We start from the raw sequence: 23,513 nt of genomic DNA, 5'->3' as shown, positions 1-23,513 counted from the left end.
AGTTTTTAAGTACTCCATCTACCTCTCTGTTTAATTGTGGTTTGTCTGTGTGCTAATTTAAAAAGAAAGTAAAAATACAAGTTGTTTCTTGTTTCTGTAGTATTGTGCATCATTGTGATAACATATTTTTCTCACCAATGTAAGTGTGAAATCAAGGGGTTATATTCTCATGTTTAGTGAAAAGAGTGTTGAGGGAAACTTCGTAAACCAAGAGATAGAAGTTCACAATTTTAAAAAATGTAGACCAACATAGAATTCCCCAAATCTCTGCTGTTAATCTGCTGAATGTAAAACAGGAGATCTGAAGAGTCAGGTTCTTGCAAGTGTAGTGTTGACAGTCAATCTTACCTAAAATACCAGTCTGATCTTGCATGTCACATGTGTCAACACTTTCCTCCAGGTCTGAATAAGGGAGGGGTGCTAGCAGGAGTGATTGGAGCCCGCAAACCTCACTATGATATTTGGGGCAACACCGTGAACGTGGCCAGTCGCATGGAGTCCACAGGGGTGATGGGAAACATCCAGGTATAGCTCAAGGTTTTACTGCAGGCTTCTAGATAACCTAACACTGTTCACAGAACTTGCAGAATAGTTACCATTGATAGTAGGATTAAGATGATTAAAATGTTCTAGGTGACATGCTTTAGCTCAGTTTGTTTGTTGTCGTTTTTTTATGTCTGTCAGTATAGAATGACTAGAAGTGGTCACCTCACTTCTTACATGTTTTTGTGCAACAAATGTGTGAAAATGCATTTGTTGTTTGCCTACAATCTCTGTGAAATAAAAAAAAAAGTAAAGTAAAGTATATACTGTGTCAGTATATACTGTGTCAGTACTGCATGGGTTATAGCAGGAAAATCCTGTTTTACAGTTAAAATACATAATTAAAACATAAACTTAGCATAAAAAAACACATTTTTGTAAACACATTTTGTTTTTAGAATGACATAAATATGAAAGCAGTTGCTTTTTGTATACTGTAGGCAACAAAAGTCTTGGAAAGACACTGATTACAGTTTATGTGGGGATTAAATTAACCACCCTTTGTTTTTCCCTCAGTAGACATACACACTATTGATAATCCTGTACTTTTTTAGTTGTACCACTATAAAAGCTCAGAATCACTGAAAACACTGCAAAAACTGCACTAATAATGAGCAACGGATTTACTGACTTAAAGCATTATGTGAGTGGAAGTGGTCATAGTGGTATGGCAAGAGAAAATTATAACTTTCATAAGATGTTGTAGGCAACAATAACATCATGACATCAAGTTGGCTACAGCTTTGGGAACCATAAACCACTGTTGCTCTCAGGCAATGGCAAGCAGTTAAAGCAGCTTAAAGCCAGGTTACAGACCACAAAAATACCCCAAAAATGCCCAACACTCATTCAAACGACTTCAGACGCACACTGCACTTGCATCCCAGCAACAATCCTGCCAACTTTGTAGAAGGTTGGATGAGATCTGTGAAGAACACACAGATGCACAGACAGAGACTACTTCCTTTTTTTATTGAGATAATAATGTTGCTGTCTATCAAACACAGCTTTGTGCTGAGTGAGTGCTTTAGTAGAATTAGTAGTAGTTTGTCAACATCTCTGTGCTCCTTTATTTCATTTTTTTCAGCAATCAAAAATGCACTTTTGTATATATAACTGTAAATAAATGTGTCCTATTGTTTTTAGATAAACTGTCTGTAAGCACTGGGATGTACTCTCCATGTGTGTGTTTCTCCCAGGTGGTGGAGGACTGCTACAACATCCTGAAGGAGTACAACTTCCGCTTTGTGAGGAGGGGACCCATTTTTGTGAAAGGGAAAGGGGAACTGCTCACTTATTTTCTAAAAGGAAGAGACAAACAAGGTTCATTTATCAACGGCTCCTCTGTCACTCTGCCACACCAGGTGGTGGACAGCTAAGAACTACACACACAAAGACACACGCACGCACGCACACACACATTCCCACTCTTTATGTCACATCGACTGTGTGGTGATTCCAGAGAGAGGCAGAGAGTTTTTAAAGTTAGAGGTCACTTACCTGAAAACACTCAGATACCAGAAAATAGCAGAAAGAAACACTTCATACCTCATTACTCTTTACTGAAGAAATATTTCTTCTCCATCTGTAGAAAGATATAGGTGCCAGTACAGGCTGTGTTTGATTTTGAATGTCATTTTCAAGAACAACAAAATTCAAAACAAGAACGATAACATCTTGTATCAACATCTAATAGCAGCTGTTTATATAAATTTGAAAATGTAAAAAAAGACATATACTTTGCTGCAATGTTAACATTGATTTTTTATTTTTTAAACAGAAAATCTACATTTGCACCACAGTGATTTGGACATTGACCCATCACTGAAATTTCAGTAAAGTTATTTAAGTCTGAGATATCCTGACAAGTACGAAACAAAACAAAAATCCAACCTTTTTCTTATAGCAATAGTGACCTTTTTACTTACCCTACTGTGGTATGTAGTTATGCTGACAGTTTAAGGAGCCCATGAATATTTAGGAGGGGACAAGATTTTCATTAGCAATTGGAGTAAACTTGAAGCTTGTAGCATGTTTTCTCCTTTGACATAACAAAAGTGAATAATGTTCTCTTTAACACTTGGCAGCATCTCCTGTAAATGAAAATAGCTTCCATGCTGAGTAATGCTTGCAGATCTGTCAGACTGCAGTCCTGACACACAGCTGCCTGTGCTTCAGCTCTGTCCAAAATCACAAAACTGTTGCAACAGCTACTTTTGTCAGTTTCCATGCCCTTGTTCGATATTTAGTCAGTCTGTAAACAACAAATGTCTCTCAAATAAAATGAGAGTACTGATTACACGCTCTCTCTCTCACACACACACACACACAGAGAGAGAGAGAGAGAGAGAGAGAGAGAGAGACCTGGAGGTCGCTCTCTATTTACACAATGGCTGTGTGGAAATCTGACAGGCTGAACTGAGTTCAGATTTTCTGTCCCTGATGAGAGGAATATTTGAAAGTAGACCAATGAGTGGCTAGAGTGTGACAATAAAGAATGAACTACCACCTGCTACTGCTCATGTGGTCGTGGGTGTCTAGAAGAATGTATGAATTACTCATAGTGTATTTTTTTTCTTGATTCTAATGTGGGAACAGGTCAGATCGGTCAGTACTGCTCTCCTCTCGACTCTGGGAACTGGCACAACACACTTCTGTGCCTTGAAACATGTTGAACATAAAGGATAACAGAAGTCTGTATTGCATGTTTTAGGAAATGGACAGGAACATTTTTTCCGTGGACTGAATTGATGCAAGTGCCTATAACAGCTGTGATCACCATGTTTAGTACTTAGTACATAGTACTTAGTTGAAGGATCTCATTTCTATAGTCAGGAGAAATTCTCCCAGTCCTTTCACATCACTGTCAAAGGATAATTCCAGTTTATTATATGCTGAGTTACTGTTTTTGTAACTCTGGTGACAAATTGATTGTAATAACATTGCACAGTTAAGAGCTGAGATGTGGAAATCAAGGTGACATGAAAATATGCCCAACGAAAGCAGTCAGACAGTCAAATAGGTTGAAAACAAACCCAAAGTTAGTCAGTTTTATGTAAAAGATTTATTTATTTTATTTTTTTTTTTTAAAAGGCAGACAGTAAAACAGGCTATTTGCTGTAAACATCCACCCACTTCCTGGTTTGTCTTGCTGCATGTAAGCTGTCCTGTGTTGGTGAGGGATGATTACGAGCAAAGTGCTAGCTTTGGGTTTATTCTCCAAATAAAATGTTTTGGATTATCAGGACAAACTGCTGGAGTATTTTCAACGCATCTGATCATCTGACTGCACGTTTCTTGACTCATTTAATGTGTTTCAGGGATTGTACTATGGCATATGATCTCAGCAATTAGCTCAGTGACTTATTAGAAAAGCCCAAAAGGATGAAATTTCTAATAAACTAGGATGTTCCTTTGACATCATGGTCTAAAAATTGTGACAGTGAGTGAAAGTTAAAGTTGAACTTGTTACAGTCTTTCCTTGATTTCTGCACCACATTTTAATGGACCCCATTTTTACCTGGTACAACCATATGATCTGTACCAGTATAATAATTAATAATGAGGCCTTTACATTTACATATTTGATTAATAAACACAAACTTAGTTTTCCTTGCACTGCGGTCTAATCTCACCACACAATTGATGTAGAAATAGTTAGTCAGCTGTCTTGCTGCAGCAAGTTTCTATCTTTGCCCTTACAACGCTGTCTACCACAGTGTAATATGTGGAAAAATCCCTTGCAATCTAAAACTTTGAGAGTTTCACAAATTAAGAGAAAAAAATGGGCAGGAAAAAAAACAAAACACAGGCCTGACTAGGCAGCCTGCTTAGGTGAAGATACAAAAGGCACAACACAGCAGCTGAATGGGACTTGAAACATAACTCCCTGTCTTCTGGATGTTCAAAGGAGTAGTGATATGCAGGAGAATGAGCGCACACCTGTTAGTAAACAGCTGCACTGTTTTCTGTGGAAAGTATTTAAGGTGTGGCTGTTCTTTCCTCGTGATTGTAAAGCCTTTTAGTGTCTCTTAAGAAAGAAACTAAAGTGCAATAGTTTCTCCTTCAACAAACCTTATCTCTCCTCTTTAATGAAGGGTTCAATCATTCCTTCCCATTGTTTTTTATAATGTAATGTTTTGTTCTATTTAAAGGGAAGAAGACTGAATGTCTTTTCATTGTACATAGAACTTAGACAGTGTTTACTGGTCAGATTTATTTATTGGAAATGACAGGGACATTGATTTTTTGGTTTGTTTGTTTTTTTTGTTTTGTTTTTTTCTTACACAGATGTGAAAGTGCCAATGATTAAAAAATGGCTTTAGATCTAAAAGCCATAACATGGACCATGGCTGTTTCCTGAATTGTATTTTTAAAGAATCTTAGGATTGGGAACATAATAGCACTTTGAATAACGTGTTAACTCTGTTCCACGTTTTGGTTGCAAAGTAATCTTTTGAGTGGAGTACCAACTTAACAACACTGGCAGTCCATTTGGAGGGCACAAACTACCAAGGCCAGCTGATGGCATGCAAAAGCAACAAAACAGTTAAATCCTGTGGTTCTTGTGGTTTTTACTGTTCTGATGTTAATTCTGAACATTTATTCCTCTTCACATTTTTTGTGGTTTGAATTAGGCATCTTGTAGGTCTACTTAATCTTTTCTGAGTAATTGACCCCAATCCTGGTTTTTAAGTTGAAGAATTTGTCACTCAGTATACCTTCTTTCCTTTCAGTTTTTTGTCACCATAAGGTCAACAGATTAAAAAAAATCTAATAAAGATACCCTCTGTGTCATGACTGCTGCTATGTCTGTAGAAACTTCAATGCATTGATTCTGTAATTGCTTACCAGCTCTATAATCTATCAGCATCCGTTGCAGGTTGACTAACTTTGAGTGATGTGTCTTTCAAGATCATCAACTGATTAAACACACTTCAGCTGTAGTAAAATGTAAAGACTGACACTCTGACATTAGAGATAGAGTGTTTCTTTGATATTAGTGCATGTGGTGCATTAAAAATAAACCCCTTAATAAAGACCCCTTCAAGAGAGGGACAGAGACAGGGAGAGTACTGATCAAAATGATAAATCCTCACAGCAGCCAAGTCACATATATTTAACAAAGCAAACAATGCAAGGACACTCAGAAAAGGTGAATAATTGCGGAACTACATAACCAGAAACTAGGACCATACTTAAATTTTAAATATGTAGAATTACAGTGTCTTGTAAAGTGCTGTACATAGCACAGATACAGTCAAAAAGAAACAGCGGCCCCTCGCGGTGACGTAGCTGACACAAAAAGACGTGAAGGAATTTCCGCTGACGTCACTGCGTCTGTCCATAACAGAGCTGCAGCTGTCTGTGAGCAACAACAACAAGCGCTACCCAACAACTTAAACGCGGGTGTAACGCTACTGACAACGCCAAGCAACACTCATAATTACAAAATGCAACTGTCGAAATAACTCTTGCGTTCGTTTCTTAGTGCTTCGCCCCGAAAACCGGCTTATCGTCGCGACCAGCACCGCGGAACAAACACGAAGACTCGGCCGCAGGGGGAACAGGGCAGTTCGGGGCTGCATCTGGGTCAGTGGGCCTATCGGTGGCTGTACCGGTGGTTTTGTCATCCCTGCAGTGTCCCGTTGCACCTGTCATTCGTTCATATATACGTCGTGTCACCTGTATAAACCGTGGCAACATGCAGGCTAACGGGGCAGGGCAGGACCGTGATTCAAAACTGTCATGCCAAAACGGTGCACAGAATGGTGAGTCGTCCTCCGTCGGCGCAGGTCACTCAAACGGACTTCTGTCAGTCACTAACAATGGAAATGCTGTCAGCAACAACAACGGAGTTTCAGCCCAGCCCACGTCCAACAACAGCACGTCGGATGCCAACTCTGGCGTCAAGAAGAAGAAGCGTCTGTCTCAGTCTGAGGAGGATGTCATCAGGCTGATAGGACAACATTTAAACGATTTAGGTCTCAAGTAAGTGAGCCAGCTAATGGAGCCTGCTCAGCCAGCTGTCAGATCAATGACCATACTACGTCCATCAGATAGTCATGACAACCCTTTGACCTTTATCTGTCAAATGCGGGAAAGAAAACGTTCCCAACCTCCTGGATTTAAGAATCGCGCAGTTTGCGGCAGTGCTGTGATATCAGCAAAGCGCTCACATTAGTCAACAAAACTGAATACATGTTGCGAATCCCAACATGACAATTAGTTTTTAATGTTTTGTGAATGACACAGTACTGAATGAGGTTGAAGTTGTGATGGAATTAAAACAGATTTGCTTGTAGTCGCGCATCGTACAGAATGCTGTTGAGGAAGGAGAGAATAAGCATCTAATTTGAATTAGATGCAGCTTGATGAATCACATTTGTCTTAAATATTTAATTTGTTAAAGGGTTTTTGTTTTCGTGGTCACCTCACAGCTGGAAGATCCCCGGTTCGTGTCCCAGTTAGGACACCGGGGATCTTTCTGTGTGGAGTTTGCATGTTCTCCTTGTGCAGCGTGGGTTACCTCCAGGTTCTCCGGCTTCCTCCCACACAGTCCAAAAACATAGTGAGGTTAATTGGTGATTCTAAATTGTCCATAGGTGTGAATGTGTCTTGTCTGTCTCTCTGTGTAGCCCTGTGATAGACTGGTGACCTGTCCAGGGTGTATCCTGCCTTTTGCCCCATGTCAGCAGGGACATAGTCATGCTCCATACAGTATAATGCAATGCTAATCATTACAAGCAAGATTTGTAAGAGGAAAAAAAAAGTCTATGTTCATTATTGATTAATCTGTTTTTACTCCACCCACACCCACCTGTAGTCCTCATCTTTTAGCACTTCTTTTAAAACAGGAGGTACAAATGAGTGAGATAATGTCTTCCACTGTTGTTGCTTATGATGTGAATACATTTCTCTTGTACATATTTTACAGTCAGACAGTGGACCTTCTCATGCAGGAATCAGGCTGCAGACTGGAGCACCCATCTGCCACCAAGTTCCGCAATCACGTTATTGAAGGAGAGTGGGACAAGGTGGGACTGAAAAACATATAAAAACTCCTAGGGTTTTTTTTTTTTTTCTTCTTCTTTTGTTTTTTTGTTTTGTTTGTTTGTTTTACATCGTTCAATTAACTGTATTTAGGGCAAGGAGAGGACATCATGTGGATTTAATTTGCTTAAAAAATTGCTTGAGTTCTTTGCTCATCTATTAGTATTAGTTTCTGACTGGCAAAACATGCAGGAGTTTGTGAATGGATGTTTTTTCTCTCTTTATACAGGCTGAGAGTGACCTGAATGAGCTGAAGGCATTGATGCATTCTCCAAGTGCTATAGTGGTAAGTGGGAAGCCTAACAAACTTCAGACCATTGACGGGTAATATTTCTAATACTGTGTTGTCTCATTTGAAATCAGAATTTAATACACAACACAGCACCTGTTAATGTGACAAAATGTTTACAAACATTTATCTCAGGGCTACAGAATAAGACAGGGAAACCATCAAGCAGCTTCGCAGAAAAGCAACTAAAGCAGTCACAGGAAAAACAGGGCTTAACTAAAATCTGTATTTTAGTGAGTAGTTATTGTCTGCAGTAGCAAGAAAATACATCAAGCAATCTAAATCTGTAAATCATTCAACAGATCGAATGATCAAAGCAACTCACTGATTTGGTTACGACTAGTGTATTCTTGATGTGTTACTTTTAGTGTATTCACGTGGGCTATACAGTTTATCTTGAGATGAAATACGCAAGACAGATAAAAAACATAAAATTGTGATCTTAGCTTACCCAGAGTTTTGTATTCCATGAGAATTTGACGAAACACATCATACAGTAATAACTTTTTACATGTAAACACAAGTGTTTTAGAATTGGATTTTTACACAAGAAAGTGTTGTTCGTGGCAGGTAGAAGTTCAGATATTGTGCAGCTGTAGGTTGTTGTCAAGAAGAATTTGCTTTCTTATGAAGCCCAGAATTCTAAAATAAAATAAAATAAATATTTTCCGCTTAACAAATACAACAGTATAACCATGAAATTTTTAAGTAATCCAATACATAGCTAAAGCTCAACTCATCATTCTTAGAAAATTTTCATTTTGCTTCACAGCAAATTGCATGGCTTATTTTACAATCTGGTTTTGATTTCACAATTTGCCTAGTCCGAGGTGTATTTATAATGTCACTATTCATCACAAAGTTCTAGGCAGCTATCACAAACAGGGCAAATCCAGTTTCTATCCCAAAGGCAGTTAATCAAAACAGCCAATCACTTCAAAGATACGGCAATATTAAAATAAACAAAATATTGCAAAAATGTAACATTGACAGTGCTTTCCATCACCACATTTTCAACTTGGTAGAATAAGTACCCCAAGTTAGAGCTTTCTTAAATCAGCTTAAGTCTTGTTACACTGACAAACAACAGATTCAATCTGGATTGAATCTGTTGTTTCTAAGTGTAACAACATATATTTCAAACCAAAACTATAAGTTTTCCCCTTCAGACGATCAATCAGCACGTCTACAAAGAGATCCTGCGGCATTTGCTTCATTCAGTGTGCGAGAAGAGGCAAGAGTTGTGGCAGGACAAGTTGTGGCTGCTTCACCATGACAATACACCTGCTCACAATGCCCTGAGCATCCGACAGTTTCTGGCTGAGAAGAACATCACCGTGCTGGAGCAACCTCCCTACTCACCTGACCTGGCTCAGTGTGATTTTTTTCCTCTTCCCCAAGCTCAAAGGGGTCATCAAGGGGACCTGTTTTGAAGACGTGGTGACATCAATATGGCTGTGACGACGGAACTGCAGAGGATCCTGGAAGATTTCTTCCAGGAGTGTATGGCGGCGTGGCAGAGATGGCTGGGAAAGTGCGTTAGACTCCAGGGAGATTACTTCAAAGGGGAAAACTTGTAGTTTGTAGTTTGTATTTGAAATATATCTTTTGTGACATCAGTCCTGAAACTTTTCTGACACACCTCATATGTTCAAATGTTGCACGACACGCAACCTGCATCATGATGACTAATGTCATTGGTTATTTTTTGACTTGTACTCTTCTTGTGTTCCTGTACAGCGGATGAAGTTCCTGCTGCTGCAGCAGAAATATCTGGAGTATCTGGAGGATGGGAAGGTCTTGGAGGCTCTGCAGGTCCTCAGAGCTGAACTCACTCCTCTCAAGTATAACACAGAGCGTATCCACATCCTCAGCGGGTCAGTTTATCAGCAGACAGGGAACCAGAGTGTAACTCCAGAATGTTGATAAATAAACAAAGTTATTTACACAAAGAAGTTGTCTACACTACCTAAAGTGTGAAATATGTGAGACATGGCTGGCAAAATCCAGATTTTGTAGTGCGTCTTTCAGAATATACATATTTCAGTGTGTGGAACCCTCTGAAACAAGATTATCACACAACGGCACAAACTCCAAGACATGCACAACATGTGCAGCGGACCCCCTTTGTTGTTTTTATGCTGCAAGTATTTTTTTTTTTTTGTCTACACAAGCTGTCTTTTCAATAGGAGCTTTCCATTTCACAATATTAGTCAAATTATATTTTTATAGTACCTTTTATACAAGTCAAATGCAATGCAAAGTTTTCACTAAGTGTTTGTACAAGATGGTAAATATGGAATTGGAAACTAAAACACGCCAAAATAGAAGAAAAATACTAAAGAACAGGTTGATTGTAAATGAAAATAAATATAAGACCGTAATAGATTAAAAAGAAAAGGAGAATTAATTGAATAATGAAAAAAAAGACAACCAGGACACCAGTGTAACAACTTTGGAACAGATGCAATGTGTGCTCTTCTTCTGTAAAGTATTTTTATGCAGTAAATTTTTGATGTTCCTCAACTGGGTGAAGACAGATTGCACTCCCAGCTCTTCAGCTGCTCTGTTGCTCACAGGAGAGCTGATGAAAACAAGTCAGCTGAAAAGAGGCTTGAGAGAGTGCAAATTAAACAAGTATAATCTTCAGTAGTGCTTGCATACTTTTGATAGAAAAAAATCCCAGTAAAAGCTGCGCTCAAAACAACAACAACCCTTGTTTTTGATGTAGGTATTGTGATGGAAGAGTTTGTAAGACTGAAAGAAAAAGCTGAAATTGATACTCTTACCAATACAGATATTTGTGTAAGGTCATTGTGAAAGCAGATGTGCTTGTGTCTGATAGTCACTGAAAATGCTGTTGTGTTTTGAAGGTACCTGATGTGCAGTCATGCAGAGGACCTGCGAGCCAAAGCTGAATGGGAAGGCAAAGGCACTGTATCCCGGACAAAGCTGTTGGACAAGCTCCAGAGTGAGTTCAGTAAAATTCACACCCCGAACTTGTCCCTGCTGTTCATAGTAAATACTGTTATGGCCACATACTGTATATCTTTACACTGACATGTAGGCAGTAACAGCTTTGAGTAATTTGGATGTATAGTAATGTTGTTTCTCTTTTATCTCATTACATGTAGATATGATTTCGTTGGATCATATGAACACTTTATGATCATCTTTAGTAAATGCATTAAAATCAGATTTTTGATCATTTTCCCCCCAAAAATCAATGAGTTGCATCTCACACTATACAAATTTAGTAGTATGTCAGTCTAACCCGAATAATAATGTGCATTATCATCCTTTTAATGTACATCATTGAAAGTTTTAGGTCACTGACATGCAGCCATTTACTAAACTTTACTTTACTAAACTCATTTTTCTTTGAATAGATTATACCAAAGGAAAAAAAAAATCTGAAAATGTAAACTGTCCTTAGAAAAGTAGTTGTTCAACAGTTTCCTATTGGCTTGATTAATATTTACACCTTGTAACACAGACTGGAAGCACCTCATGCACACATGGACAAAATTGTTGGTACCCCTCACTTAATGAAAGAAAAACCCACAATAGTCACAGAAATAACTTGAATCTGACAAATAAATAAAAATTCTATGAAAATAAACCAATGAAGATCAGACATTGCTTTTGAACCATGGATTACAAGTTTGTAGACGGACAGGTTAGAGGACACACCTTGATTGAACATGTCCCTATGGTCACATAATTTTCAGTCTTTTCCAGGGGTACCATCATTTTTGTCCAGGCCTGTTTCATGAGTCTATTTTTAAGAATAATTCTGTGAACCACGGTTTAAAAGCAATGTCTGATTTGCATTGGTTAATTTTCGTAGAATTTTTATTTCTTATTACTTTTGTCAGATTCAAGTTATTTCTGTGACCATTGTGGGTTTTCTTTCATTAACTGAGGGGTTCCAACAATTTTTTCCATGTGTCTATATCTTTTGATACATATACTATCTTGACAGTTTAGCATTTGGCTAGAATTCTTCTCCACAGATAAACATAAAAGTCAAAAAAGGTGTTATGAGTAACTGTAGATCTCAGAGGCTCACACAGGAGGAGACAGACACTTAAATATCAACACAGCATTTTGTGGATCTGCACATCAAGCAAGTTGATTGTCTGATTCACTTCCTGTAAATAGGAGTTCAAAACAAAATTGCTAAAAGTGAACCTACCATGTACTAGTAATGATAAACAACCATGCTTTACTGGTTGATTTCACACTTCTTTGTTCATTACTGCAGTTTGTTGGTATGTGCTCTGTGTGTTTATGTGCAGCATACTTGCCCCCATCAGTGATGCTGCCTCCTCGCCGCCTGCAAACTCTGTTGAAGCAGGCAGTGGAGCTGCAGAGGGAGCGCTGTCTCTACCACAACACCAAACTGGACAGTGGTCTAGATTCTGTGTCTCTGCTGCTAGATCACGCCTGCAGCCGGTAAGAACCCACGCATACAGTAAAGCACCAGATCTCCACCCAGGCTGATGAGACTATTCTATGCTTTAAAAGAATCAAGTTTTGACATTTACAAGAGTGGCACTATACACACTGTCTCATAGAATGGTATTCCTGTCTTGTTGGAAGCACCCATCAATTCAGTGAACACTCTGTATTTTGCATTATGTGAGAATAAGTAATGTTTATGTTGACATATTTAGCTTGAGAAAGAGATCACATTTTTACATCAGACCAATGTTTCTAGCCATAATTGCTATTGAGTTTTATATGCATTACCTTTCTAACTAATATATGTGTTCCTAAACTGTAGGAAGCAGTTCCCTTGCTACACACAGCAGATTCTTACTGAACACTGCAATGAAGTCTGGTTCTGCAAGTTCTCCAATAATGGCACAAAACTGGCAACTGGGTCCAAAGATACCACAGTCATTGTTTGGCAAGTCGACATGGTGATCAATCATTTACTTATCAAGATTTCTACTTTACTTCTCTACTACAGGAGAAATGAGTCAGTGTGTGTCAAAGTTGAAATAACTGGACTATTACTTGGTTTGTGTGTTGCTGACAGGAAACCCAGCAGCTAAAGTTGATAAAGACTCTGGAGGGTCATGCTTATGGAGTTTCTTACCTGGCATGGAGCCCTGATGATAACTATCTGATAGCCTGTGGTCCTGACGACTGCTCTGAGCTGTGGCTGTGGAATATACAGGTACAACACAGACACGTGTCTCACAGGTGCAGAGGAGACATGCATGTCAGCTGCTCAGTAGCCCCCCCTTCCCGTCTGACAGAAATTTGTTCTACATTCAGAAAAAATAAGCAAGTAAAAATAACAACAAAGTAACTGAATTACAGCTGCAGTAAGTTGTGTGATGAGAATAAATCAGCAGCAGACTACTGATCACAGCCCTGTCAAGGTAGCTAGGATTATCATCTGTGATTTTTAGTTAGGGTTGTTTATTTCTCTCAGACACTACAGGCTTGTGAAGACCTCTTATTTCCCTGAATTCACTGACATATTACAATACTTCAATATTAGTTGCCATGGCGATGGAGGCACGCATAGACACAGCGGCCCCTTCAGGAGACAATGAAAGTGAACGTTTTGAGTGTCTTGCCTATCCCAGATGTTCATTCCGCAAAAGTTGCGGCCGGGAGACTTTGCGCAAACAGTGCAAACGTAAACAAAGGTGGAGGAAGAGAGGATCCATGCTAGGCTAAAGGCTAACCCCTCCAGACCATCAGGACCGTCGCTCTTACTCTCCAATGTCAGCTCCCTCGACAACAAGCTGGACGAGCTATTTTTGCTGAGAGAAACCTACAGAGAGTGGAAAGACTGCTGTGTGTTTGCTTTAACAGAAACATGGCTCCGTGACAACATCCCAGACGGCCATACAGCTGAAGGAGACGACATCGTTCCAGGTGAACAGACAGATAGCTAGCTCTGGCAGCATCTGCGGCTTCACCATCATCACACTATCGTGTGTGTCTTTGTATCCCTGAAGACCTACCAGGACCTGAAGAGGTTTGCCATGTTCAATGAATGGCGGTGCACATGGACGCAGCGGCCCCTTCAGGAGACAGCGAGAGTGAACGTTTAGTGTCTTGCCTATCCCAGACGTTCATTCCGCAAAACTTACTAATTAAATGATCCTGAAGAAACGCTCTCTCATCTTGCCTGTACTACTGTGTATGTACAGCAAAATGACAATAAACTTGATTGGATTTGATTTGATTACCAAATGCCTACAATACTTTGTTATGTATAGCACATGTAGAATGCATTGTGCACAACCTATTCATTTTCTTTTATTTATCTATCTAGCTATTTATCTATCTATCTGACAAAGCACTGGGTAGCTATGGTTGGCAAAACGCTTTTCAATGTGTTCTTTATGCACACGCACTCACACAGAGCTTTGCGTGTGTGTCATGGTAGAGCTGCCACTGTGAGCAACTAGGGGTTCAGTGTTTCCCCACTGACACTGTGGACACTTGGACCTGTGTGGAGGGGCTGGGGTTCAATCCACCAACCTTGCGACTGGTGGACAACCCACTTTACCATCTGTGCCGTTTGAAAGGATACATATTTTAAAAATATGAATCTAGTTTTTAAGTTAATTTTGGTTTATTGGTACTTATTTTTGCGGTTTTGTTCACTGTTTCTTTTGGTGATAATGGCATTATACACACCAATGTGTATAGGATATGTGATTGCAGGTGCTTAGCAGGCTGTGTACATAGCTACTAAACAATTAGCTAATATAGTTGGGGATGACACTGAGTTTGTAACTACACTTGACTCCTTTCATGTTAAAACCTAAACATTGACTTGTGTAACTTCAAACAAGGCCAGCTACTAAGCCTTGCCAAAATGACCATGTTGCTTCTCCTCCAGTCAACTTTCATGTAAAAGACACCTTACCCTGTGATTTGAGACATACTGTACTCTCATTAACTTCAATCTTCTCCAAACCCACTCAGACCAGACAGAAGAGCATACTAGCCAATGAGAGAAAAAAAAAAAGTTTGGTAAATGTGTAGTCTCTAATCTTTTCAACCATTTTTCTCTCTCCTTTTGGCTTTGCTGTGTAGACGGGGGAACTGCGAACAAAGATGAGTCAATCTCATGAGGATAGCCTTACCAGTGTGGCTTGGAATCCAGATGGCAAACGCTTCGTCACTGGTGGCCAGCGAGGCCAATTCTACCAGTGTGTGAGTATCTGTAATAGCCACATCATCAGGCTCTGACCATTACCTACAGTGTGTTTATATCATGCTCTCTATCATGCTGGTGTCGGCAACAGCCAAGACTGGAAGCATTTTAGCATTCCTGTGAACACGTTATCTCTTCAAATCTAGCAGAGACTGACTCAATTGATGTGGTCAAAGGTCAACATCACTGTGAGCTCACCTCACAACGCTCTTACGCCTGGCCATTTAAATGGGTCGCATTACACACATACACCAGCTGCTGCTCATAGTCTTGGATTTCCCTTCAGCAATCTGGTGTTGATTGGAAAAAAAAAAAAGTTAACTCATATCTCCCAGGATTTGGATGGAAACCTGCTGGATTCATGGGAAGGAGTACGGGTGCAGTGCCTGTGGTGTCTGACTGACGGCCGGACCGTCCTCGCATCAGACACCCACCAACGCATCCGGGGATACAATTTTGAGGACCTGACAGACAGAAACATGTGAGTAACTACCCTGACTGGGTGAAGAAACCTTTCTCTGGTATTTCTAGAAGTGTGTCTGCACAAAATGAATATGACTTTTATGATGTTGGTTTGCCTGTGCCAGCTTCAGCCTCCAAAATCTCTGCAACTGTTTTTGTTTATTACACAATTACTGTAAGACTTTTGGGTAGGGTTAAAAAAAAAAAAAAAAATTATAAGAATTGTGATTTGTATCTTCAACCATTTTGCAAGGATTCACAGTTTTAAAAAATAAAAATTAATAATCATTAACTCTGTAAATTATGTTGATGAAACAAAAAGGGACCATGGAGCATGGTATTCATGCATCAAACACATCTTTCAACATTTTTCCAACACATCACCCCAAAATATCAGGGTTTCCACAAACATCAACAGACAGAGATTAAAATTCTAGCAGATGAGAAAACATTTATCTTTCGTCATTTCCTCACAGAAAGATGATGTCAAGTGACAATGGTATTAAACAATGGTGTGAATGAAACAAACAGCAACATGCCCTAGCTAGGAAATGAACAGTGACACTCATACCTTTCCGCAGATATGTATTTGTTATTTTCCCCATGCCTGGTTAATTGATTGGATCACATCACACACACACACACACACACACACACACACACACACGCACACACACAGTTGATGTGTGATATGCTTCACCTGCCGACATACTTAATTTTTCTCCTGTCTTGAAGCAGTAATAACTTGTTTAAGTGTAAACTAAATTTTATAATTCATCCTACATCCACCCAACCGGTCGAGGCAGATGGCCGTCCCTCCCTGAGCCTGGTTCTGTCGGAGGTTTTTTTTCCCCTGTCGGGGTTTTCGCTTGCGGACTGCTTGCGGACTGCTTGCGGACTGCTGAAGCTTATGAATTGAATTGAATTGAATTGAATTGAATTGAATTGAATTGAATTGAATTAATTGCTTCCCCTGTGGATCCTCTTTTGCGTTGTCATTCTAGAGTACAGGAGGACCATCCCATCATGTCTTTCACTGTTTCAAAAAGTGGAAGATTAGCTCTGCTCAATGTTGCTACTCAGGTGAGCAGCTTGTTGCTTCCAAACATTTCACACTATGATGTTCTTTTCTTTCATTTGAACCTCAGCTACTTGCTAAAGTACCAGTCAAATTTTATGTGTGTATCTTGGTAAATGCTATGCGTTCGAAGGGAGTGCACCTGTGGGACCTGCAGGACCGTGTGCTGGTGAGGAAGTACCAAGGGGTGACCCAGGGCTTCTACACCATCCATTCATGCTTTGGGGGACACAATGAGGACTTTATTGCTAGTGGCAGTGAAGGCAAGACAAGATGATGTTTACTTCAGCCCAACTCCTTTCTTGACTTAGACAACAGACAAATTGAAAAGTAAACTGGTAGTTGTTGATAAAATGTCCTGTTCCCTATCAGATCACAAAGTTTACATCTGGCACCGGCGCAGTGAGCTGCCTATCGCAGAGCTGACTGGTCACACCCGAACAGTCAACTGTGTGAGCTGGAACCCTGTCCTGCCTGGACTGCTGGCTAGTGCCTCAGACGACGGAACTGTCCGAATCTGGGGGCCTGCCCCATTCCTGGATGTCCAGGATGCAGAAGGGCTTAATGGTATGCACACTAAAATTAGTATGTGTAGTTGTTAGGAAAGCATTTGAAAGTTGTGTGTGAAATGAGTGTGTGAAATCAAAAGAGCGAAGGGTACACATTTCTCTCACTGTTGTGTTTGCTGGATTATCTTTGAGACATTGCTTTCAACAGTTCATATACACTGATCAGCCACAGCATTAAAACTGTTGACAGGTGAAATGACGTTACAATGGCACCTGTCAAAGTGAGATATATTTGGCAGCAAGTGGAGTGTCAGTTCTTGAAGTTGACGTGTTGGAAGCAGGAAAAATGGGCAAGCGTAGGGATCTCAGTGATTTTGACCAAGTCATCTAGCTATCACAATTTGGTCATTACCAAAGCATCTCCAGAATGGCAACTAATGTTGGTAGCTTCCTGTTTGCACCTACAAAAACCGATGGGACAGCAACAGGGTCATGGGCAGCCAAGGTTCATTGATTTGCATAGAGGAATGAAGGCTGGCCCATGTGATCCAATACCACAGAAGACTGTGGCACACATTGCAGAAAACCTTAATGCTGACTATCATAAAAAGATTGCAAATGGGGCTGCATTGCCACAGACCAGTCAAGTGCCTGTGCTGACCCCTGCGCATTGCCTAAAGCATGTAAAATAGTGAGTGTCAAAACTGGAACATGGAATAATGGATGAAGGTGGACCGGTCTGATATATCCTATTTTCTTTGCGTGTGTTGTTCACATGGCAAAGAGATGGCAGAAGAATGCACTTTGGGAAACAGACAAGCTGGTGGAGGCAGAGCAATGCTCTGAGCAAAATTGAGCTTAAAATACTGAGTCAGAGAATTCATGTGGATGTTACTTTAATGTGCAACATTGTTGCATTATTTTATGCTACTTCCATTACATCACAGAGGAGAATTTTGTAGTTTGCTACTGCACTACATTTGTCTGACAGCTTTAGTTACTTTCAGGATGAGGATTTTACACAATTGGTGATGGAACAATTTTTTTTTTACAGATTAAACCCATGGTTTCCTAACTTTCTGGTTTCTTTTAAAAAGTAGTGTGCATTTTATGTCACATTCCAGATGTCTATGAGTTGTTAAAGCTTCACCAAACTGTACCAGTAACACTTCTCACATGATTTCTTTTCAGTAAATGTTCTAATGATCAAATATCTCACTAAAATTAGAGACTGGTTTAAGAGCTGAAAAAGATTTGTGTATCAAAACTTATGTTTTTCTTCTTTACCTGTCACATTAATCAGACACCTGCAGCAGCTACAACAGTAACATGCTACTGACACATTGATGCATTTTTAGTATTATATAGTATGAATGATCAATTGATGTCACATATATAATAATCAGAGTGACCAAACCGGGACTTTTATTTTAAGCTGTTAAATACATTTTGCTCCCAATACTTTTGAACCTTTTATATAAGACAGATTTATTATACAGGACTTTAACATGTAATAGCATTTTTTGCACTTCCATATTTGTACTTAATCTTAGGATTTAAATACTTCTCTCACCACTCTTGAAATAGAGTAAAATTAGCACCTTAGATGCAATTGGAAAATTAACTTTACTTTAGAATATGTGCCTTGTGTGGTTAGTCACATTTAAGAGGAAACTAAATAAATAAATCTTTGAATAAGAATAATGAAAATAGGAGAAATGTCAATGAATGGACCTTCGAGTGTTACCTTACAGGACTAGGTTTTTATGGAGATGCTCAGCTTTTTACTAGTGAAGTTTCAGAATGCTTTAGAGGGTTTGTGTTTGCATTACCATACTTGTGTTTGCATTTCCAAATTTTCAGATCTGTGCAAGTCATCAGCTCAGTACACACAGTCAAACTGCTCTGTGAGGGTGCATCTAGATTTAAACTCTCTAAATTCACACATATTTCTTTGTTGACAGTTTCACCACCATTCTACAATTTTAAACGGATAAATGTGACATATATATGTGTGTGTGTGTGTGTGTGTGTGTTTTGTTTTTTAAATTTTAAATCCAATGTTTATTTCAGCCATACTGTTAATGCCAGCAAGACCGATTAAAGATGGAGGGATTCTTACCAACATCTGCTATCCAGCTAGTTGTTTCTCCTATTTTTTCTATCCTCTCTCTATCACTGAGGGTAGACTAAATCTTAGAATAACTTCTCAGTAAAACACTACAGTTGCACAAACTACAGACTCCAAAATTGCCATAGAGTTGACTCAGCACTTACAGTAACTTAATATTTAAACTTGATGATGGGAGGAGTTGGAGCAGAGTTGCTAGATTAGACTGCCTTTTAAAGTGAAAATTCAGTGTATGTACCAAATTAAACACCAATCATTGTTGTGATGCTCCTGTTAAAAAGAAATGGTAATTGGTTGTGACTCCATGTGACACAAGTGATTTATTTTCAATCATTGACAGCAAAAAAAAATCTTTTATCATTTGTGCAATTGGTCTGGTTTATTGTAGTGTCCTGACTAATAAAACAAAACAAAACAAAACAAAAACAATGATGAGGTCCAAGCATAGCTTCTGGTGACACGGATGACAACCTGTGGTCTTTACTTTCCCATCAGAATGTTGCAGCATGGATAGCTGATGATCTGCTACTGCTGTCAACCTGACAAGCATTAAGACTCTGTAGACACTTGAATGGATGACGCGGGGGAAGTTTCGGTGATATGGGCGGCTACTTCCTGGAGGTGTGGCCAGAAGTCAGGATCTCACACAGAGATGTTAAACTCATTCAAATTATTGAGAGAACAGTTGTCCCAGTGAAGCTGGGCTCCAGGACGTCAAGTATCTGACTCAACTCCTCCTCCTGTCTGGACCTGTTCCCTCAGCACTGTACAGGACCACTCATGTCCTGTTATTTATTATCAGCTAGGTTATTTATTCATGAGTAGTGCTAGGCTGTGATGTAGCAGTACCTGATGGAGGGTGTGTGTTATCTTCAGTCCCCTGTCTGAGCTGCTCATATAAAGAGGCTGCAGCTTTTTTTCCTTATTTACCTCCTGAACATTCTTAGGAGAGTCTACTTGTAGGAACATTTGATGGATATAACATCGACTTGAGGAGTAACTTCTGACCGGAAAAATTTATGTTATCTTGTCTTTTTATTAAAAGCAGAATACCTTTCATATTTTTTTTCTCTCTTTACCTTTCCTGCTTATATCCAGAGAAAGAGTAGTATCTGATGAGCATGTTGCGTAGGATTGCACGAGATGGCATTTTGATTCCTTACCCATGTTTTACACTTGCAGTGCTATAACTGTTGAAATGTATTGAGTGGTTTGTTGCCTTCTGAAAGCATACAGCAGCTAGTGTATGCAAACCTGTAGAGTTCAAGGGATTATCTGTGGACCCCTACCTTTCTCATATAAATTACAAAGTGTAGCTTTCCTTGTGCATCAGTTTCCTTTCTGCACTGTTTGTTTTGTACCTTGTTGCAGGTTACTGCTGTCTCTACCAATATATTTTTGCTTTGGTGTAGTTAGTTTAGTTTATATGTTAAGTTTTGTGTGTTTTTTGTGTGTTTTTTTTAGTTAAAATACACATTTCATATAGACAAAAAATCCAATGAAACTGACTTCCCTGCTCTATGGCTTGCTGAAGATGATGATCTTGGAGGACATGCATTTGTTGGAGATTTTTTTTCAGTGATGGATGAGTCCACATTTGGTGCCCTTGTAAGTGTTTAGGGCAGCAGGATGGTGTATGTGGGACTGGGACAAAAAGAAAATGTTGGAGTTCATGACTTTTTTTTTTTTAGGACCAACATGCTATAGTATGACTTTTTTTTTTTTAGGACCAACATGCTATAGTATGACTTTTTTTTTTTTAGGTCTTCTGGACAAAAGTGAGCCTCTTTGCGTTAGAGGAATGTCATATCTACAGCTTTGTTGCCCTTGTTAGAATGCATTCATTTTATTGATCAGTAAATGTTAAAACACAATTAAAAGACAAAAACAGAAAATTACCAGCCTGATCCTTTATGTATCCTTCATCCTTTATTTACACTTCACCGGTGAGTTGGAGGGACACAGTAACAAAATGATGACAGTGTCTTCAACAGTCAGTGTGTGACACATATGTACACAAGTGTAACATAACGTAATTATGAAATATAAAAGTGTTTTCAGAGAGTCGCAAGAACAATCTTGCTGGATGCGTTGTTCTATGTAATATGTGCTGTATATTTGTATGTTATGGCATGTATTATGGGGCTGTGTACAAATGGCAAACATGATGATGTGTGTTTTTAAGGGTTCCCATTGTTGTTCTATTCACTGTCAAATTCTAAAAGGTTTCAGCTGCTTTTTAAGAGCTTCACACCACATTTTTTATTGCACACCTGTTAGCAGTTGCAAATGTACACTTTCTATTTTATGTTAACACTGAAAATTAGTTTTAGGATTCACAAACTTCAGTGCAGCCAAAATTGCATTTCAGCATGTATTTATTTTTGTCCAAACTGCTTCTATATATTCTGTTTACAAGTTAATTAGAATGAGGATTCTTTTTATCAAACATTTCCAGTCCTCAACAAATACTGCAGGACTGTGGGAACTCTGTTTATCTGGTTAGACACCACTGCAGCTATCACTAGCTTCACCATTTTCATCACAGAACACACACGTGATGCACAACAATAGATGTTTCTCACAGAGTTAAGTCAGTCACAGCTGTGGTGTTCTACTTTCTTTTTCTGTGGCCCTTTTTCATTTGTTTACATTTGTTTAAGTATTTCAGGCTTTCTTCATTTCTCTTCCAGCTAAAAGAAGCCAAAGTAGGAACTATGTTTGCTTGCAGGCAGTTTCTGCCAGAGACCATTTTACATTTTAAACGTGTTATTACAGAAAGTGATTGTACTGTTCAGTATAGTTCTGTAGGAGATTTGTTATGTGTGCATATTTTAAATAAAGCAATCAGGGTTTTAAATTAATGCAACTTTGAAATGTATTTTTTTCTTTCACTTTGAACCCATTTAGTTAATTGGGGTTTCCTCATTTACTCACCTATAATAGACACTTTAGTTTAACTGCTGGTCAAAAATTACATGAAACGACATGGCATGTGACTTGCATCATCTTTGTACTCATCAGACTGTTTAGTGCAGGGTTTGACCAATACCAGTATCAATTATTGTTAATCAGGGGAGGCTGACAACCAAACATTTGAAACCGATATACTTTAGATGTAATGTTTTAACAGTTTGTAATAGCGGGAATACTGTCGTTCATAACTAGGCTTCCTCATTAATATGGGTGACTATGACTGAATATGTAAAATAGAAATAGGAGTGATTAAATTGGGACTTAATTGTCAGCTTGTTGTCTACAGTCAGGACAGATGTTAACCCATGTGTAAAAACAATTGTTACATTATTAAAATACCAAAACATAAAGGTTATAGATCATATTTTCATGCTCTTGAAATATGTCTGTCAAAAGTATGATATTTAGAAAGGCTGCAATAATCAATAATAGTATATGTTCAAAGCAAAAAAACATTACAGATTACAGTATCATGCAATACATAAAAATTGCCTTTTCCCAGTGAAGAGGTGGATTTTTTCTGTCCTCGCACAAAATTTCAAAGAAAAATTTTCAAGAGACTGTATTTTTGAAAGCACTTGCCTACAGTTAATTCACTGTGCCAACTATATGACAACATGAAATGGGACAACAGCAGAGCTGTGCTAAATGCAGAAAAATGTTGTTGTTGATATAATAATCACATGTTTGCAGCTGTTTCCATTTGTCAACATGAAGTCATGATTGAGGCACTACACAAACATGTATGGCCATAAAGTTTGCACCTTTTATTATCTTAAATAACTGAGGCAATATTGTATATTCCAGCTGTGTATTACACCCCTTTTACACTATTACTGTGCCAAAAAGACATCCACATCAGACCCAGTCAGGTGTATTCTCACATACACAGGTGTATCCTCACTGGGTCTTGGGGGGGACTTTGGTAATATATTTCTATGCTATAATTGCAAATCAATGTGAATTTAAGGCAGAAAGTATACAGTGTATGCAAGGGCCCAAGGGTGGGCTGTATGGCATAAATTCCATTCCACTGTCTACCCCAACAGTCCACAGAGACCCCTGTGTATGTATGAAATTCATACTCCAAAACATTTGAGAAAGTATAATTCAGACATATAAACATCAGGGCCTATAAGGGCAGTGTTTTACTTTCCGCCCAAATCTGTGCGGATCACTTCACGGATTTTGGGCTGTAAGGTGGCATAGTTGGTAGCACTGTTGCCTTGCATCAAGAAGGTCACCAGTTCGCGTCCTGGTGGGGTAGTTTGCCACTA

The 23,513-nt window shown here is 39.0% G+C and overlaps 2 protein-coding genes across 3 annotated transcripts in view; both read left to right on the top strand.

The window, feature by feature from the left end:
• The window catches only part of adcy3a (adenylate cyclase 3a), a 111,832-nt gene extending 106,504 nt beyond the window's left edge, over positions 1 to 5,328 (top strand). Inside the window, exons 20-21 of the mRNA XM_008296717.1 lie at positions 401 to 525; positions 1,743 to 5,328. Coding sequence (XP_008294939.1) covers positions 401 to 525; positions 1,743 to 1,922 — 305 coding nt within the window. The 3' untranslated portion in view covers positions 1,923 to 5,328. The remainder of the gene's footprint in view (positions 1 to 400; positions 526 to 1,742) is intronic.
• A 583-nt stretch (positions 5,329 to 5,911) lies between these two features.
• On the top strand, positions 5,912 to 22,124 carry wdr26a (WD repeat domain 26a). 2 transcript variants are annotated; one of them, XM_008296716.1, is made up of 15 exons: positions 5,912 to 6,534; positions 7,481 to 7,580; positions 7,826 to 7,882; positions 9,626 to 9,762; positions 10,759 to 10,856; positions 12,187 to 12,343; positions 12,675 to 12,813; positions 12,933 to 13,073; positions 14,960 to 15,079; positions 15,416 to 15,561; positions 16,547 to 16,625; positions 16,754 to 16,883; positions 16,993 to 17,187; positions 19,756 to 20,951; positions 21,024 to 22,124. In XM_008296716.1, exons 1-14 carry the CDS (start codon positions 6,248 to 6,250, stop codon positions 19,776 to 19,778), a joined length of 1,809 nt encoding a protein of 602 aa, XP_008294938.1. In that variant the 5' UTR covers positions 5,912 to 6,247; the 3' UTR covers positions 19,779 to 20,951; positions 21,024 to 22,124. The 2 variants fall into 2 exon arrangements, with proteins under 2 accessions (XP_008294938.1, XP_008294937.1); XM_008296715.1 differs by having other exon boundaries at positions 16,993 to 20,951.
• The last annotated feature ends 1,389 nt before the right edge of the window (positions 22,125 to 23,513 follow it).

Source organism: Stegastes partitus, unplaced genomic scaffold (genome assembly GCF_000690725.1).
Source record: "Stegastes partitus isolate 25-593 unplaced genomic scaffold, Stegastes_partitus-1.0.2 Scaffold1148, whole genome shotgun sequence".
Taxonomy (NCBI): Eukaryota; Metazoa; Chordata; class Actinopteri; family Pomacentridae; genus Stegastes; species Stegastes partitus.
The sequence above is the reverse complement of the archived record's forward strand: the minus strand, read 5'-3'. Positions and strand labels throughout refer to the sequence as shown.